This window comes from Chrysemys picta, chromosome 1 (genome assembly GCF_011386835.1).
Source record: "Chrysemys picta bellii isolate R12L10 chromosome 1, ASM1138683v2, whole genome shotgun sequence".
Classification (NCBI taxonomy): Eukaryota; Metazoa; Chordata; order Testudines; family Emydidae; genus Chrysemys; species Chrysemys picta.
Genome location: NC_088791.1, coordinates 308,203,261 through 308,223,202, shown reverse-complemented (window position 1 = coordinate 308,223,202; position 19,942 = coordinate 308,203,261). Strand labels below are relative to the sequence as shown.

The 19,942-nt window shown below is 43.7% G+C and overlaps 1 protein-coding gene across 1 annotated transcript in view; it reads right to left on the bottom strand.

Moving 5' to 3' along the window:
• The window catches only part of UBL3 (ubiquitin like 3), a 71,669-nt gene extending 61,539 nt beyond the window's left edge, over positions 1–10,130 (bottom strand). Inside the window, exon 1 of the mRNA XM_005286639.5 lies at positions 9,151–10,130. Coding sequence (XP_005286696.1) covers positions 9,151–9,177 — 27 coding nt within the window. The 5' untranslated portion in view covers positions 9,178–10,130. The remainder of the gene's footprint in view (positions 1–9,150) is intronic.
• Positions 10,131–19,942: the final 9,812 nt, after the last annotated feature.

Here is a 19,942-nt window from a genome sequence, read left to right as displayed (position 1 = left end):
CACATCTATGATGATTACTTGATGCAAGTTTAGAGAGAACCTGCCAATGGATTCCACTGACTGCAATTGTCAAACTAGAGCATATCAATCCTCCTCTGTCTGTCAATCAACCAACCACCCAACCAACCCTGAAACTGACATTGGCTGTCAAAGAATATTTGAATTTTCACTCCATGCTTTAGGACGGTTCGATGTTACTTCTTTAACAAGGTTTAAATATTTCTGAAGACTTATACATCAGAAGTTTAGAATTACTACAACAGAGAAGGTCTCATCTTTTTTCCATTGGCATAACAAATAAAGATATCCTTGGCTCAATTTTACCAACATTCTTGGAAGGCCCCTTCAGCAATATTATTCTCCAAATTTTCTTTTCTGATGTAGAATCAATAGCATTAACTAGGAATGCATTTGGCTGCATAGAGACAATTTCAGGAATTTTTTCATATTTGACCAACAATCCTTACAAGTTTAAGTGTTCGTTCTTTAATTTTTTCCTTCACTATTTCTTCATTTTCATCACGAGCAGCATCTAGTGGTGGACCTGTCATTTTAAATTTGTCTGGGGAAGTATATCCAGGCCAAAATGCTTCAGCCATTTCTTTAAATTGCTCATTTTGTGCTAACCTGGAGGTGGTTAGCATACTAAGAGGTTGCAACTCCTATCAAATGCAAGTTGTTGTTATAGCATAGTCATAGATAGCTCTTTGCCAATTTTTGGCTGCCAAAACCAGAGACTACTCCAAAACAAAGCTGAAGACATGCTAAAAGGTCTGAAATTTAGATTTAAATCAGCATCATGGCTAGGATTAGATGACAATGATGGAATCAAAAGTTTTCACTGTTACTAAATTTAGAATAAATAGCCAATATCTAGTGAATGCAATCGTGCAGATAGAAGACTGAAAAATAAGATGAGCCAACCAGCTATATACAGAACCATCAAGATTACCCAGAACTTTCCAGAAGTGTCTAGAATCTTGCAAGACCACCCTCCCAAGAATAATGTAAATTCTTCAGAGTGAGAAAGAAGGTTAGAAGTTTAAAAAAAAAAATAGAAAAAATTCTCTAAGACCCAGGGGCTGGGTTTCTCTGTGGGGAAAAACAGGTTTTATTTTTGGGATTTGGGATTTTTGTTGTTGTCGTTGCAACATCACTATTTTTTCAGATTATTTACTTTGTGTATTTGACAGCACTTTGCATATAGTCAGTTCCACTGTTTCTCCAAATTATTTCTAGCATTTATCTTACAGTAGTGCTCAATGGGTGCAGACAGGACTGGAATACCATTGTGCTGTGTACTGTACAAGCATATATGAAAAAATAGTTCCAGCCCTCAAACCTTACACTCTAAAACTTATTTAAACATAGAAACAGACAAAATCTAGATATAAGCGTATATTCAAGTAGGCCCCACGTATTCCACATTCCATAGCCTCAGATTTCACTGCTTTCACAGAGCCGTGCTCCAGAATCTAAGCTTTATATATCATAGTGATCATGGAAAAAACCTTGAAAGCATCAACACTGTTACCTGCCTGAGTTGCACAGAGACTAAAACAATAGCCCAGAGCCCTGTGGACTCCAGAGCTGCAGAATTTGGCTATTTTTTGAGTTACAAAATTCAACATTTGTTGCTGTAGAATTCATCATTTTGCTACAGCCAGGTGCCCAGCTTTTGTTTTCCGTCTCTCAGTCTTTCCAGGACCTACCAGCAGTTGCCTCTGGCTCCCCAGCATTCCCAAAATGGGAAATTAATTGGATTATAGTGTGTGCTCCCTGCGCTGTTTCATGGAACTAGACAACGGGGAGCTGGAGAGCAAGAACTGGAGTCCAGCTTGCAGCCAGGAAACAGGGGGAACCAGAAAACAGGCTCATGACTTAGCTTGCCTGGAAAACAGTACAGCAGCCAAGGCCAGGAGGAAATGTCCCAGTGAAGCAGACTATAAGCCCTGTCAGTTCCTTGCACAATGGTGGAAGCAAGTTCTGTGCCAAACAACTTGAACAACAACATAGGAGCCAAGGCCCAGGGAGAGGAGCTGGGCCACCTGGAGAGAATGGCAAAAAAACCTCATCTTCAAAAATAACTATTGACAAATTTTACATCTGAGTATTTTCAACTATGAGAGACAGATCTGTGTTTGTGTACGGGAATAAGATATGGGGCATTTTATTGCAAAAGAGTAAATTAACACTGCCTAAAAGTTATGGATGGGTACTGTGGAATTTGGTCCTATTCTGCCACGGAGTACACAATGCCTTGTATACAAACGAATGATCACAATAATGATTGGTACACCTGGTTAGATACATGGGTTGTTCTGTTTTGTTTGTTGGGCGGTGGGAATGTATGAATATTTTCAAATAATTTTAGAGGTTGCTTAATATATATGTGACATCAGCTTTGAGCATGTTTGGCCCTGATCACAGCTGCAGGTAACAGGAGAGTGTGAGAAGACAGGCAGGGAGAAATATCTTGTCCCTGTAAAAGCAGCACTGCAATATGTTATATACCCTGGTTCAACATATAGGAAGTCAGAAAAGGAGCTTTCTTCATCCTGATCCCCTCCTACACCCCCCCCACACACACACACACAAACAAAAAAAGGGGGGCAGGGAGGCAGTAAAAAAAAGGAAGACGACAATAACACAGGAAATGATACACTATGATCTGTTTCACTCTCTTCTGTATCAGGAAAGACAGAATACCCAAATGCTTCCTGGCTGCAAACTGGATAATGTATTACAATTAAATACAGAACATAGTATACCATGAATAAATATTTAAACTCTTCAGACTGGAGAAGGGGATGTAAAATGCACAGAAATAACATTTTAGCATTTATTAGTCACTCCCTCAAGCTCTCCTTGATAAAGTTAACACAGTCAACTTGATATCTAATCAGTTTAACAAATAAGAAAAGTTATTTCAGATTCTGTCACAAAGCCTACGAAAAGTAAAAGGAGGAAGGGTAACTAAAATAAATCAGGTAAGAAGACAAAGATGCACCACTTTTTGAATTCTGTCCCCATAAATGAAATGCTGTGAATAAAATCAAATATGTTTAGCTACTTTATTTCCAATATATTATGTTGATATTCTCCTTGAGTATTCTTATATTTAGAATTTTTTTAAACTGGTTGATGGATACTGAAACTTAACTGCAACACAACTACTTCTTCAGGTTCTTCTTCCACTTTCCTACTGCACCTTCTTTCAGGCTGCCCCATCTGCCTGAGGCCATATCCCTGTCTGGTTTTCTCCATCAAGTCTCTCATGAAATCACACTTCACAGGTGCCAGTATACACTAGGCCCCCACCTTCTCCCTACTTTTAACTTCCTGAAATAGCTTGTACAGGCACACATATAAACCCCTTCAAAAACTGTGGCATAAGTTTGGAGTAAGGTTTTTGTTGTTGTTGTTTCCCTTCTTTTGTCCACTGTCCTCGTTACCCACTTAGATTATAGGGTTTCTGCCCGAAAAGCACCTGACTTGTGTCTAGCAGGAGAGATGCTAATTACGTTTTACTAAAAATAGGCATTCCACACACCATAATGTCTTTTGCTCAAGTCTTAGTATATGGACTCAAACAGAGGGTATAAAATAATTTAATATAGTCTATAAATTCCTAATTTTAAAATGTTTTGTTGTTTACATGGTGCCCATGCAAAAGCGGTCAACAAAAAGAATATTTAACCTCGAACATTACTCAGAGAGAGAAATGTATGGGACTTAACAACACAGGAGACTTGCAAAGCGTGGCCCGGGATATGCAGAGGTGACAGAGTCTTGTTCATGCTCTAAGTCAGGGGTAGGCAACCTATGGCATGCGTGCCGAAGGCGGCATGCGAGCTGATTTTCAGTGGCATTCACACTGCCGGGGTCCTGCCCACCGGTCCGGGGGACTCTGCATTTTAATTTAATTTTAAAATGAAGCTTCTTAAACATTTTAAAAACCTTATTTACTTTACAAACAACAATAGTTTAGTTATATATTATAGACTTATTAAAAGACTTATTGGGCAGCACAATATGGGGAGAAGGTGACCAGCTCTCTGTGGAGAAAGAAGTGGTTTGGGACTATTTAGAAAAACTGGACATGCACAAGTCCATGGGGCCGGATGCGCTGCATCCGAGGGTGCTAAAGGAGTTGGCAGATGAGACTGCAGAGCCATTAGCCATTATTTTTGAAAACTCATGGCAATCGGGGGAGGTCCCAGATGACTGGAAAAAGGCTAATGTAGTGCCCATCTTTAAAAAAGGGAAGGAGGAGGATACGGGGAACTACAGGCCAGTCAGCCTCACCTCAGTCCCTGGAAAAATCATGGAGCAGGTCCTCAAGGAATCAATTATGAAACACTTAGAGGAGAGGAAAGTGATCAGGAACAGTCAGCATGGATTCACCAAGGACAAGTCGTGCCTGACTAACCTAATTGCCTCCTATGATGAGATAACTGGCTCTGTGGATGAGGGGAAAGCAGTGGATGTGTTATTCCTTGACTTTAGCAAAGCTTTTGATACGGTCTCCCACAATATTCTTGTCGCCAAGTTAAGGAAGTATGGGCTGGATGAATGGACTGTAAGGTGGACAGAAAGCTGGCTAGATCGTCAGGCTCAATGGGTAGTGATCAATGGCTCCATGTCTAGTTGGCAGCCGGTTTCAAGTGGAGTGCCCCAAGGGTCGGTCCTGGGGCCGGTTTTGTTTAATATCTTTATTAATGATCTGGAGGATGGCGTGGACTGCACTCTCAGCAAGTTTGCAGATGACACTAAACTAGGAGGCGTGGTAGATACACTAGAGGGTAGGGATCAGATACAGAGGGACCTAGACAAATTAGAGGATTGGGCCAAAAAAAACCTGATGAGGTTCAACAAGGACAAGTGCAGAGTCCTGCACTTAGGACGGAAGAATCCCATGCACTGCTACAGACTAGGGACTGAATGGCTAGGTAGCAGTTCTGCAGAAAAGGACCGAGGGGTCACAGTGGATGAGAAGCTGGATATGAGTCAACAGTGTGCTCTTGTTGCCAAGAAGGCTAACGGCATTTTGGGCTGTATAAGATGGGGCATTGCCAGCAGATCGAGGAACGTGATCGTTCCCCTTTATTCGACATTGGTGAGGCCTCTTTTGGAATACTGTGTCCAGTTTTGGGCCCCACACTACAAGAAGGATGTAGAAAAATTGGAAAGAGTCCAGCGGAGGGCAACAAAAATGATTAGGGGGCTGGAGCACATGACTTATGAGGAGAGGCTGAGGGAACTGGGATTGTTTAGTCTCCAGAAGAGAAGAATGAGGGGGGATTTGATAGCAGCCTTCAACTACCTGAAGGGGGTTCCAAAGAGGATGGAGCTCGGCTGTTCTCAGTGGTGGCAGATGACAGAACAAGGAGCAATGGTCTCAAGTTGCAGTGGGGGAGGTCCAGTTTGGATATTAGGAAACACTATTTCACTAGGAGGGTGGTGAAGCACTGGAATGCGTTACCTAGGGAGATGGTGGAGTCTCCTTCCTTGGAGGTTTTTAAGGCCTGGCTTGACAAAGCCCTGGCTGGGATGATTTAGTTGGGAATTAGTCCTGCTTTGAGCAGGGGGTTGGACTAGATGACCTCTTGAGGTCCCTTCCAACCCTGGTATTTTATGATTCTATGATTCTAAAAGAGACCTTCTAAAAATATTAAAATGTATTACTGGCACGCGAAACCTTAAATCAGAGTGAATTAATGAAGACGCTGCACACCACTTCTGATAGGTTGCCGATCCCTGCCCTAAGTAATGTCTGAAGGTGCAGGAAGGACTCAGTTTGACACTAAGCCATAAAAGGTGCTTTTCAAAGATGGAAGTCCTCAAAAAGAAATTACATTTGTAAGGAAGAGTGTCATAACAGTACAAGATACATGGACACAGCCCTGAAAAGTTCACGTGACGGTCCAACTGAAATCCCTGGAATTACTCATTTAAGTAATAGCTTCTGTATTGAGCCCATTTTTAGTAGCTTGTGCTGAAACAATCAACTATGCTTATAGCAAAACTCCAACAGAAAACTATTAAATATTTTCATTAAGTCAAAAGAGTAGAGTCAAATTAACTACATGAATCCACAAACCACTTAGTGCCTTTTTATTTTTATTGAAGAAATATGGACTTGCAAACAGATTACCTGTTATCTACAATCTATTTCCAACCACTACTGCACAGCAAAACTGGCCAATTTTCTGGTGAAAATGTTTGAAATAGTCAGAGGTGATCCCTATGGTCACTGCCACCCCCAATATTCTTTTACTACAACAGGGAACTATGAGAAAAAACAAACAAAATTAGGCTCTAGTCCTGCAATACAATCTGCTACCACTGACCCCTACACATGTCTAGAGTCCTAATTAAGTTGATGAAATGCCACACAGGCACATAGGTCAACACTAGCAGGTTTCATTGACGAACTGGAGCCTTAACCTTTAAGTAGCATGTATTGCTACGTAGTAGCGAAACACATACTTATAAAACAATGTTTGGTATGTGGTGTGTCATAATCTACTTTGTTAATGGAATGCAAATGATAAAGAATTAGTATGTTAATCACTTAGGACTGATGTGTTGAAATGTTTAGCCCCATAAAAAGAGACTAATTCTAGAGGAAGTCAATCAAACATGTGACTGAAGAGAAAGAGGTCAAAGCTTTGCGCATATTCAAATACTGTACTAGCCAAAAAATTCTGTACAGTTTTCATAGATTTATATAAATTCAGAATATACACACACACAGAACATTGCTAATTTCCACTGATAGGAAGAGCTATTGCAAATTACTACATTTTACAAAGTAGCAATTAAAATAATAAAAAGCAGCTACTAAATCGTTTATCTGACAAATACAGTTTAGCTTTAATTATTTATTATAATACTTCAGTGTTTTGTAACAGGTTTTGTAAATGTGATGAATTTTAGTAATATGACATCTCTCTAGACTACTATTAAATCCTTGAGAACTGGGGAAAAGACCACTGCTTGTGCATACAAATTATGGAGTGGGTGGATTAGGGAAATGCAAATTACCAAGACTCTACAGTAAATACAAACATAAACAAGGTGACAGCCTGATAAATGTTTCTCTTTTAGGAACAATCGGTTTAAACAGCAATTACTAGAAAATGTGAGCTTTTGGAGTGAAGAGGTTGTTGATAATAGGAGACTAAGGGCTAGTCTACACTAGCAACGTTAAAGCGCTGCCACAGCAGCGCTTTAACGTGGCTTGTGTAGTCGCGGCACAGTTAAAATGAATGGATACTGACGTTATCATTTGATATTTCATCCCCATATATCCAAAAAATCACTACTACTAACTAGCTTCTTGATTATGAACAAATGGCATATCTTTAGGCCTAGATTTTACTACTAGCAAGTACCAATATGGCATCAGAATAATTACTACTTTTAAAAGATGGAACAGTTTTTATAGCTAAAATATTTTTATTTCTATCATTTAAATGTGTACATTGATATAAAATCGAGTCTTCAGCACAAGAAGTTTAGTGACAGCACGATGATTACCAAGTAGGTAGGGTCCAGGAGTTCTGTGGAGGGGCAATTTGCTCAGCTCATGGAAAGGGGAGAGAAGAATGCTTCTTGTTGCTGTCTAGAGACCCCTACAGCCAATTTCAAAAGCAATGCTAAGGGATTTGTATCCAGCCCTCCACAGCTAGAGAAAGATTTGCTGTGATATGACGCATTAGTCAGGGAGGGGAAGTGGAAAGACTATTCAGCGTATCCTCAGGGCTAAGGAGACCCTGGAAGGAAACATACACTAAATAATATTATGACTGAAAATTATAGTGGAAAGGATTCAGACTCAGAGACAACAGTCCTCCCATCCTCCAAGTCATAATATACAGAATATATTTGAGAGAGAAAAAAAGCCCATAAATAATTTTTAAAAATTTCAATGGCTATTTTAATACTTCCCTTTTTTGGCAAAAATGTAGTTTTTCTACAGCAGCCAAAATGACTCTCTGCAAGAAACAATGAAAGTAAGCTCCCAAATGGTACCACTATTCCAACAGCCTGATTAGCATGAATATGCATCATTAACTGCATATCTACTATGCCTGAAACAAGGGCTATCCATCTTTACATTCTTTCCACAGTACTAGGTTATGAAGGCAAAATTTCACACCAGATGACAGAAGCATGGACATGTCTTCTGCTGTAAGACAAAGTCACCACCAATCACCTTGAAATATGAAGAATGAAGTGATATATGGAAGAGTTTTGCTGTAAGAATAAAGAGCTAACATATCCAAATATATTAACAGCTTCTTTCAAAAAGCTTCTTTCAATATATAACATCAGAAAATTCATGCTGCAAATAGATTAATTAGCAGACCTGAAAGACTAGTGCAAGAACTCCCTCCCCCCACCCCAAGCACCAGAATATGCCCACATATACACCTTTCTGGTTTTAAATGTATTGATCTGGCAGGTCCAACGAGGGCTCAATAAAAAACTATATTGGTCGAAGTACAGTTCACTAAAAGAAATACAACTGCCCTTGAAAAATGTCAATATTGCAGCTAGTACACAAGAGATCCTATTGTGTAAATAGATGTGAGAGTTTTTTCCTTTTGACGTGTATCAAGTGAAGAGATTACCTCCCTATCAATGCTAGATGCCAAAGTGTTGGTGGGAGGCGGCGGGGGGGGGGGGGTGAAGAGAGGATGGGACCGAATTTCAGCTGGTTCTGGGGGATAAACGCTTTCCAACATGCTATGGTTTGGACACAAATGGTTTCCGGTACAGTTTTATTTTGTATAGCATCTCCCTCACACATTATAATCCAAAATGCTTCACAGAGTTAAACAATACAGCTTCACTGGTGTAGGTAAGGACGATTACCTCTCCGAGTTGCCTTACTACATACAAGACGACACTGCAGCTCCCCGATTCCCTTACGAAAAATCAAAGCAGCATCTGGACGTATGGGATGGGGGGGAGGCTAGAACTTTTTGTCCCCCTCGTTACGTGACAGGAGTGTCATTTTCTGCAAACCCTCTTTGCGGAACCCCTCTCTTTTTCCGTCTTCATCTCCCAAACACACGCCCAGCAGACTGTCAACCAATGTCCGTAGTAAAGACAACAAATAAGGCGCATGGTACTTACCATGTCAGCTGGGACACTGCTGGACATCTTGCTGTTATACTCTGGTGGTTTAAAACAACTTTTAAAAAAAAAATAATAATCCCAAGCTCGCACAGCAAGGGATCCGCGCGCGGTTCGGCGGCAGTAAGTTCAATGTTACTGTGAGTGTTTGCTATGCAGAGAGGAGGCTGTTTGTTGAGGGGGAAATATCCGAGAGGAGCCGGTCTCCAGCGGGCACAGCAGCAGCCCGGAGATGGCAGCAGATCCTTGTCAGCAGCAGCGGTGCCAGGTGGACCAGGCAGGGCTCTACAGTGACACGAATTGCGTGCGGGGGTTTTTCTTCCTTTTCCAGCCCAGACCGATAATGACGGGATGATTCACGGGATAGCTCTGCGCCCAAGTCACCTCCTCATTAAAGCGGGCGACCCAGACAGGCTGGGCGACCTTCCGGTGGCCGGAGCGAGCGGCTGAAGTTTGTGTCCTCCCAGGAGGCGGGGAGGGTGCCGGGGGCGGGGGCTGACCACCCTGCGCGGTGTCTGCGGGCGAGGGAGAAGGGCAGCGTCTCTCCCCTGCCCGGGGTGCCCTCCCCCACACCGCTCCGGGAGCGGCAGCGCCTCAAGGGGGATTTAAACGGCAGCCGCCTCCAGCCCGCAGCAGCCTCAGGTCTCTGCTCTCATCGCCGCCGCCTCCCCAGGCCCCCCTCCAACGGCTCCCTCAGCGGCCCGGCGGGGACCCCAGTGCCGGGCTGGCTGCCCTGTCTCGCCTCGCTGTGGGCCGGGGCCGTCTCACTGCGATCCGCTCTCTGCCCCGCGCCCGCAGCCGCCGCCTGTCATCTTCCTCTCAAGCCAACATGGCGCCCAGCGAGCCGAGGGAAGGGGACACGGCAGGGGAGAGACGAGCCCCGCCCCCCCGTGCGTCACTTACGGCAGCCCCCGCGGGGCACCATGGGGATTGTAGGCCGCGGAGCGGGGGAAGCCTCGGGAACGAACAGCCGGATAGTCGAGCGCCGCCCTCCCTCAGCAACGGTTGCTAGGGCTGGCAACGGGCCGCTGGCGGGGCTGGGCCTGGGGAGCGGCATCGTGCTGCGCTGGCCTTGTTGTCACGGGGGAGCACACAGGGGCCCAGCAGGGACTGGCGCCTCGCCCACATTTCGCAAGGGGGCTGCAGGCTCAAGGGGGCCCACACTTCCCAAGGGGCTGCCGGCCTAGGAGCCCCCACACTTCCCAAGGGCCCCTCCCTGCCAGCAGGGGCTGCAGTCCCAATGATCACTCTGCTCTCCAAAGCCTCTGGGCTTCCAGCTGGGCCACTTGCAGAGCTTGGCACTACCAGGGCACCCAATTCCCTGAACTCCTTACAGACCCAGCGGGGCCGCAAGCAGATGTAGTTTTCCAAAGTCCTCAGCCTGGATTTCACTCAGTTTTCGTAGTGCAACTTCTGTGAGCTTGACCCAGGCACCAACCTAAGAGACAGCCACTGAAAGTGATGACGTGTTACAATGCAGGGTGAGAATAAGACATGAAAAAAGGCCGGATATGAAGGATGCCTGAGATGCCTTGGTGACACAAACAATGCACCCATTTTCTTTATATATTATACACCTCCACGTAAATATTAAATAAATTGCACTGTTTTCATGAGATGGGCTGTAACGTACTTTACAGCTACTTGGAGTACCACTGGGAGCCCTTTCAGATGGTATTATTTACAAAATATGGTTGTATGTTTTGTTCCTGTACATTTTCCATCTGAGTAGAAGAGAATTATTTCTTTATTCCACAGGTTCACATGCCTCAGGTGCCACAGCTCTTCTTTGAACTTCTCAATTCTTAGATTGTTTTAGCCTGAAATATCAGTCATTTCTAGTCTGGACCATTCTTTCTAAGCTGTGTAGTTCTTCCAGTGAAAAGCTCCAATGGGACCCACAGCAGAAATGATGACTTATTGCATTTTCAAAAGGAAAACAGTCCCTCACCAAATGCTTCCTTACTTCAAAGCCAAATTTTCTTAAAAGAAGGCTGTAGGGCAATTTATGCCTTACCACAGTCTGATTTGGAATCCCAGCCCTGGCTAAGTAAAGGTAAGTAAAGGTAATGTCAGGTGGAAGATGTCCAGCTGTTTAACCAAGATGCAGATGTATAGACACACATCTGCTCATGTAAAAGTGTCAAAGAAAGTATTAAGAAAATCAAGCAGATGATTCCTTAAGGATGGTTCACTATCCTCTATAGACACCAGACTGAATTTGTAGGTCATAGGTCTCCTGTAAACTCACATCAAAATATGGCTAAGTTCAATACTTCAGAAAGTTAGAGACTGCCTCTCTGCCCATGCTATACTATAGCATTGGTGTACAGAGGAGGCGTTTGAGCAGGAGCACTCTCAGTATAATACAGAGGGAACTTGCAGCAGCATGTTCTTCATGATGGGTCTTCCGGTTTGGAATGCATTTCTCTACTCCTTGGCCCAAAATAGCACAAATCTGTTGACCGCCATGGCTTGCAGCAAGATCCATCTCATTACCAGAGTTTTGGGGGAAGTGAGGAGTGTTACAAGAGCAAACTAGTGGAGAGGCCATGTGAATAGGAGATCAGGGTTCTATTCCCAGCTTCCCCTGCTGTCATGTTGTGTGACCTTGGACACATCACTTCACTTTTCTGTGCCTGTTTCCCCTGCTATCCTTGGTCAGTCTTGCTTGTTTAGTCTGTGAGCTCACTGAATGACTCTCTCTCTGTTTATATGAGTACTTGTGGCACCTTAGAGACTAACAAATTTATTAGAGCATAAGCTTTCGTGGGCTACAACCCACTTCTTCGGATGCCGAAGAAGTGGGTTGTAGCCCACGAAAGCTTATGCTCTAATAAATTTGTTAGTCTCTAAGGTGCCACAAGTACTCCTGTTCTTTTTGAGGATACAGACTAACACAGCTGCTACCCTGAAATCTGTTTATATGGTACCTTACATAATGGGGCCCTGCTCTCAGCTGGGGCTTTTAGGGCCAGCACTACATGACCACAAATAATAATAAAAGGACTGGTATTTGTGGGAGCAGCAGGATAGTGTTGGAGCATTGATTTTATTGATCTCTCTGGTAATTCTCAAATTTTGGAGAAGCTGGTGGGTTTTTACGTGAAAGAGCTCTTTTATTCTTTTTGTTATACTTCAAAATGCAAAAATAATGATCATTGTAGAACACCAACCATAAGGGAGTCTCAGTCAGTAATACTTCTCCATCCCACATAAGACACATTCTTCCTGTGAATGCATGGTTAAATCTGTGACAGATTAAGGAACTGTGAACAGGTCAAACTGATTATTGTCTTGTCCCCAAACTATGGTTAGGCCCAGGTCCTGCAAAGACTTACACATGTGCTTAACTTTATGGGCTGCAAGTAGTCCCATTTCTTGATACTGCAAGAAATCGCCATATCTGTCATACTGAGCTCCTCCTGATATATCCCAAGCATTGTCAATTTCCATTGTCCACACTATGTGGTAAGGGTATTCAACAGCTCCCAGGACTGGGCCTTGATAGGGACCTCAGGATTTGACCCCAAGTCTGGAAATATTTTTCCCTACTACACTGATTCCTTTTCATTTTGCAAAATATTGATTTTCCCTCGTTTGTTTCACAAGTTCTGCTTATGTCAAGCATGTGTTCCAGCCACATCAATTGATGTCAGCATCATTCTGGGAATAGCATTTATTAGTTAACTTCTGCTTCAGAGCCAGTAAGGAAATGAAAACAAAACTTTTGCAGTGTTTACATTACACACTAGCGATTACATTTTTGAATGTTAGGTGTCAGACTGATATAATTAAAAATACTATAACAACTTAGATTGTGGGTCTAAAACATGAACAGTATCCCTTTATGTTTCAAGGGTTTACGTTTTCCATGCACCTGTCTATATTGTAGTGTCTATATACAAATGTAAGGAATATAATAAGCAACAAACAAGAAGAATGAGAAGTGCTACAATGTGATGATAATTATGACCTAAGTGGCATAAATTAAACCTGGAGGGAATAGTGTAATGCCAGTATTAATGGACACAAGTGGTAGAAAAGGCAAGATGGAATATTGGTGTCATGTATCAAACATTTTTATGCCAATGAGCTGCAATTCAACAATGAAGAATGTATGGAGTAAAATTCGATGGAGTAGGATATAAGGAATGAAAAAACAAAGGGGTGGAGGTGGGATACAGTAGGTATGAAGAGAACAAAACCAAAACATTCCTAGACCTACTTTTGGAAGTATGTGAATCCCCAGGATACTATACTCAGGGATTTTAACTATCCAGAAATCTATGAGGTAACAAACACAGCCAAAAAAGCAAATGGAAATTCCTGAGTTACATATGTAAGACGAGCCAGAAAATAAAAAATCCAAGCAGACGACAATCCATCTTGGGGTCTGTTTCCTACCAACAAGGTGGAACTGAAAGAAACCATTGGAAATAATAGGGAAGATCTGAGCCAGGAGCTTGAATTTAGCATTGTAAGAAATGGATTTCAGACCACAGCAGTAAAAGGATATTAAACATCACGAAATCAAATCTGGGGAAATTTTAAAAAATTGTGAATAAAGGTGTGGCAGCAGAGAAGTACTAAAACTGTCAGCATTGGAGAAGGCTGGAGAATCCCAAGGGTACCATAATATAAGTACAACGGACTGCAATTCTTCAGAAAAAGGAACAAGAAGCAGCAGCTTCATGAATGACAACTACAACAAGGTTATAAAATCAACTGCACAGGAAAGAGAAATGGGGAAAAAACAAAAATACATGCTTAAGTTAGGAGGGAAATAGAAGAGCACTAGAAAACAGAATTTCTTACTTCTAACAAAAAGTTCAAGGAGAATAAGAAGGGCTTTAACAAATCTTAAGGAAGAAGAGTGATGCTCAGGGTGGTTGTTAGTGTCACCAAAATCCCAGCCTTCATTTATGTTTTGTAGAAGCCAATGTAGCCCAGGGCTGAATGTAGCCTATTGTCTTCAGAGAATCAAATTTCATGGGGAATCTGGAATACGGTTACAGTTTGTCATTTATATTTTTTGCTGACTAACACAGGGTATTCTTTGGTCTTGCAGCACATAGAAGCAATGCTATATTAATTTTTTATTATTATTATTAGGGTTTCCAGTTTTAGGCTAAATCTCAGTAATCAAAGCACATATTTAAGCTTTATAAAATGAATATCAAAATGCCAGGAATTTTAAATGTTTGCAGAGTGAAAAGTTTTTGCAGAGCAGAATCTGGTCCTAAATTAGAATGAACAATCATTTCTGATTTCTCAATGTTTATGTTTGCATTATCTAAACTCCACTAGGACTCCTAGTACTAAGACAAGTTTTCATTTATAGAGCCCTGAATATCTGTGGATATCGCAGATGGATGCAAATCCAAATTTTATATTTAGAGCCCTGCAAATCTGCAGATATAATTTTGTATCCACACAGGGCTCTATTCATTTACCTAAGGATCTTAACTATATTTTTTTCATTCTCTGAAACACTTCCTCTCATTTCAGCTACACGAGCCAGTGAAATTACTCTGAATGTATATGCTTTAACCAAGATCAGAATCTGTCCTTATGTTTTTAATGATGTCATAATTTGCAGCAGTAGACATTTTTATACCAAACACGTATTTATTGGTTGCATACATTATTACATCAGTGTAAAATAACCATCAGTGTGACTTAAATTCTAACATTCACGAGTCCCAACATCTGAATAAAGCAGCATTTAGAAATTCTATTTTTTTATTGACTCAAGAGACCACTTGTCCTTTGGTTACCACTTGCTGTTTGCTCAGGAAATTCTTTACAGCCACTGTTACATTCTTTAAACATAATAGGACAATGGTATAGTGTCGTCTATGGGGTACGGGGACACCACTGTTCTGTATTTCTTTAAATTTATTACTATAGCTACTAGGAACAATCAACAAAGACTTCCTGAGGATGAATGTTGTCAGTATATGAAACATTGAATAATCCCTTTTTTTGTTTTGCTGAAAGCTCTGCTTTCTTTTATATGTAAAGGGGGAAAATGACAGTACTGGGGAATGGAGCTGTACATATATGATGATATTTTTTAATTAAAAAAAAGTGGGGACTTTGGGCTGGATTATGATCTCAAACTAATTCCATGCCACTACTGTAATGCCATTGACTTCACCCGAGTTATTCACGATTTACACTGATGGGAGAGAAGCAGCAGGCCCTTTAACTGGAACTTCCATTATATTTCAATCTGAATTTTATTCTGTTTATATTGCCAGACCCAGATAATCTAGAATGCTGCAGCTGTTGTGACAGATTGTTTTCTTTAAGATTCAGTCATGGCATTGGCATAGACTCATAGACTCTCAGGTCAGAAGGCACTATCACAGGGGTTCTCAACTGGGGGTCGGGACCCCTCAGGGAGTCACGAGGTTATTACATGGGGCGTCGTGAGCTGTCAGCCTCCACCCCAAATCCCGCTTTGCCTCCAGCATTTATAATGGTGTTAAATATATAAAAACATGTTTTTAATTTATAAGGGGGGTCGCACTCAGAGGCTTACTATGTGAAAGGGGTCACCAGTACAAAAGTTTGAGACCCACTGCACTATCATGATCATCACTGCCAGATTAACGGGCCCATACCCAAAGATCCCAGCCAATTTGGGGGCCCCTGCAGGAGTGCAGGAACCTGTTTTGAGGTGAGGGGGGCACTGGTGCCAAAACTCTGGCCCCGCCCCTGCTCCTCCTCTTCCCTCAGGGACCCACCCCCTGCTCCTCCTCTTCCCCCTGAGCTCCTGCCCCCTGACCAGGCTGAAGCTGGAGCCGGGATGTGGTAAGAGCCGCCCAGGGAGCTCGGGCCACTGTGGGGAGCCCCAGACCCTCCACCTGCACTGGGCAGGGAGATCGGAGGAGCCCAAGAGCAGTCCCCGGCCCATGTCCAAATTGCCCAGGGCAGGTGTAGGGTTCCGGATAGGGTTGGCAGGTGTCTGGTTTTCGACTGAAACACCCAGTCGAAAAGGGACCCTGGTGGCTCCGGTCAGGACCGCTGACCAGGCCGTTAAAAGTAGGGTTGCGGCGCAGAGGGGCTGGCAGACTCCCTGCCTGGCTCCATTCAGGTCTCAGAAGCGGCGACATGTCCGGCTCCTAGGCAGACAGGCAGACAGGGAGGCTCTGTGAGCTGCCCCTGAGTGCCAGCTCTGCAGCTCCCATTAGCCAGGAACCACCGCCAATGGGATTTATAGGGGTGATGCCTACAGGCAGGGTCAGCGTGTGGAATTTCCCTGGCTGCCCCATGCCTAGGAGCCAGAGGGACATGTCGCCACTTCTGGGAGCTGCCTGAGGTAAGCGCTGCCCGGAGCCCGCATCCCTCACTCTCTTCTGCAACCAAACTCCCTCCTGGAACCCGCACCCCGGACCCCCTCCCCACACCCCAACCCCCTCCCCAAGTCTGGAGCCCCCTCCCGCACCCTGAACCCCTAATTTCTGGCCCCACTCCTAAGCCTGCACCCCCACCCAGAGCCATCACCCTCTCCTGTACCCCAACCCCTGGCCCCAGCCCAGAGCCTCCTCCCACACTCCTAACCCCTCGACCCCAGCCTGGAGCCTCCTCCTGCTCTCCAAACCCCACATCTCCAGCCCCACTCCAGAGCCTACCCCCCAGCCAGAGCCCTCACCCCCTCATGCACCCCAAACCCCTGCGTCAGCCCGGCGCGTCCTCCTGCATCCCAACCCCCCCAGCCCCACCCCAGAGCCCGCACCTCCAGCTGGAGCCCTCACCCCCTCCTGCACCCCAATCAGGGCCGGCTCCAGGCACCAGCTTGGCAAGCAGGTACTTGGGGCGGCCACTTCAGAGAAGGGCGGCAGGTCCAGCTATTCGGCGGCAATTCAGCAGAAGCGAATCCCGCTTGGAGCGAAGAACCTTCCGCCGAATTGCCACCGCAGATCGCGATCGTGATCGCGGCTTTTTTTTTTTTGGCTGCTTGGGGCGGCCAAAACCCTGGAGCCGGCCATGACCCCAATCCCCTGCCTCAGCCTGAAGCCTGCTCCTGCACCCTGAACCCCTCATTTATGGCCACCCCCCCGGTGCCTGCACCCTCAGCCAGAGCCCTCACTCCCTCCGACATCCCAACAACCTGCCTCAGCCCCCGCCCACATTCTGAATCTCTCGGCCCCAGCCCAGAGTCCCCTCCTGCACCCCAAACCCCTCATCCCCAGCCCCACCCCAGAGCCCACACCCCTAGCCAGAGCCCTCACCCCCTACTCCACCCCAACCACCTGCCCTAGCCAGGAGCCCCTTCCCACACTCCAACCCCCTCAGCTCCATCCCCCCACCAGCCTGGACCCCCTCCTGCACCTGAAACCCCTCATCCCTGGCCACTGAGCCTCGCCTACCCGTAATCTCTGGCTGAGTTACTGATGATGGGTTGCAGAATTCCAGAGTGCCTCAATTAAATCTACCGTCTGTGCATAGATGTTCAGTAGCAGTATTTACATAATATAGACCTATACCCCCAAACCAGCTAACTAGCATAAAACATCATATAATTGATGTAGTGTCAGCAAAAGGTTGAAGCAGGACTTTGAGACACCCACACAACAGTTTTTTAACAACAGCGTTTGAGCTGGTTATGATTTCTAATAGTGCTGAGCAGGCACTGCCTGCTTCTCTCATTCATTTAAAAGCTCAATTATAAGCTGTATTAACTCGAAGTTAAATAAAAGGAGAATTCAATGCACATTTATCTCATCATTCAGCGCTAAAGCATCCATCACTATTAGTATTGTATCTGGGTGCATGGAGGCTACACCCACATACAACTGTAATGGCATAAATATTTGTCCATACACAACACCTGTGATAAAATTTCAATTCTTTTTATTAGAGTGTAAATGATTTCTTAAAAGATACCATGAATCCAATGTTTGCAAGGTCACACATTCATTCCTCTGTTTAAAAGTGTGTTATTTATTAATTAATTGCTAACAATGTTCCTGGTGCAGTATGACATGCAAAATGAGAAATGATCCCTGCTCCAAAGAGCCTATAATCCAAAGGGCAGGATCCTGTGAACACTTCTGCTTGTGCTCAGCTGAAAGCATGGGAGTAGTCTCACTGAAGTCAGAATTAACTTGTGCACACAGGACTACTGATGTGCTTAACCATTAAACCTGTGCGTAAGCTTTTGCAGGATTGAGGCTTTAGATCAATGGGTCTCAAACTTTTTTACTGGCGACCCCTTTCACATAGCAAGCCTCTGAGTGTGACCCCCCCCAATAAATTAAACACACTTTTTAATATATTTAACACCATTATAAATGCTGGAGGCAAGCGGGGTTTGGGATGGAGGTTGACAGCTCGCAACCCCCCACATAATGATCTCACGACGCCCTGAGGGGTCCCAACCCCCAGTTTGAGAACCCCTGCTTTAGATTGTAAGTTCTCCAGGACAAAAATCTTGTCTCATTTTGTCTCTTTTACAACGCCAAGTATGCTGCTAGCACTTAATTAATAATACATTTTCAAACAGATGTATGAGCGTCTGACTTCACAAACGTTGCAGTCATGGTATCTTAAGAAAATATTTAAACCTCATAAGAAACAGAGGAAAACTCATCACTGGCTTTGCTATGGACATTTATAATGTGGCTACTGGAGCTTGCAGTTAAGTATGCGCATCAGTGTTTGCAAGATGGGGGCCTCAGGGCTCAGTCCAGCTGCCATTAAAACAAATGGGAAGACTCCCACTGCCTACCATGAGAGTTGTATGAGATCCTAAATCCATTCACTTTCCAGAAAGCCTCCCTTTCTGAAGCTCTGAGGACGCGTTGAGAGACTTCATAAAAACTTGTAAAAAATAAATTGAAGAAAAATTGAAAGGGGGAAAATATATCTAGCTCTCTTCCCTGCAGCTTTATTGTATGATTAAATACTTGTATACTTTCTATTTTACTGGAACAAATTTCTTTGCAGATCCAGCAAAATGTATGTTTTAACACAAATATTAATGCAGAACAAATACAGTGTATTTTGTGAAGTATTAGAAATGCCACCAAACAAAGATGCTATTCACTTTTCTCAGCCGTTTTGTAATAAATGACTGCAGTAAAAGCAAAGTCTGTGTTTCCTTATTGATGAAACACCTCTTCAACTTTGTACGAAAACCTAACTCTCCCATGACCTAAGAAGAGCATGAATGGTACTTTAAAAAGTGGGAGATGGCTTGAGATTAGTCTAAAGGAGCAAAGCATGCACCTTAAAACAAAAATGCTATTCAATGTTTTCCATAAAAGAAATGGAGTGAAAGCTGTCGTCAGATTTAACTTGTACTATTCCTGACTACCATGAACTACATAATGAAATGAAAAATACATTTTGTCATAACCTCCACATGCATATACACCCTCAAAATCTGTTTGATACAGAGCTCATTTGTAAAAACACTTCTGTACTTAGGTGTTGATCCTACACAGCTCTCCATGCTGACCGAGCTTCTTTCATCCCGAAAGAAGATTCAGACTTTCCCAATTCCTTTTAGGCAGCTGGACTCCAGCATATTCTGTAAAGCAGGTCACTTTATTTCATAAATTGGTTCTGCACTTACAGTGCTCCAGCCCCCATGTAATGTTTTGGCCTTGTGACAGATATAGCAACCTCATGCAGTATCTTTGGGGACTACTGCATTACATTTATGAATGATTTATGTATGATTGTGTTCTACTCCATTGGGGAGGGTTACCACAGCTCCCCCAGAAATTAAACACAGTGTGGGTGTGTTTGGGTGGCGGGGGGGGGAGAGAACTGC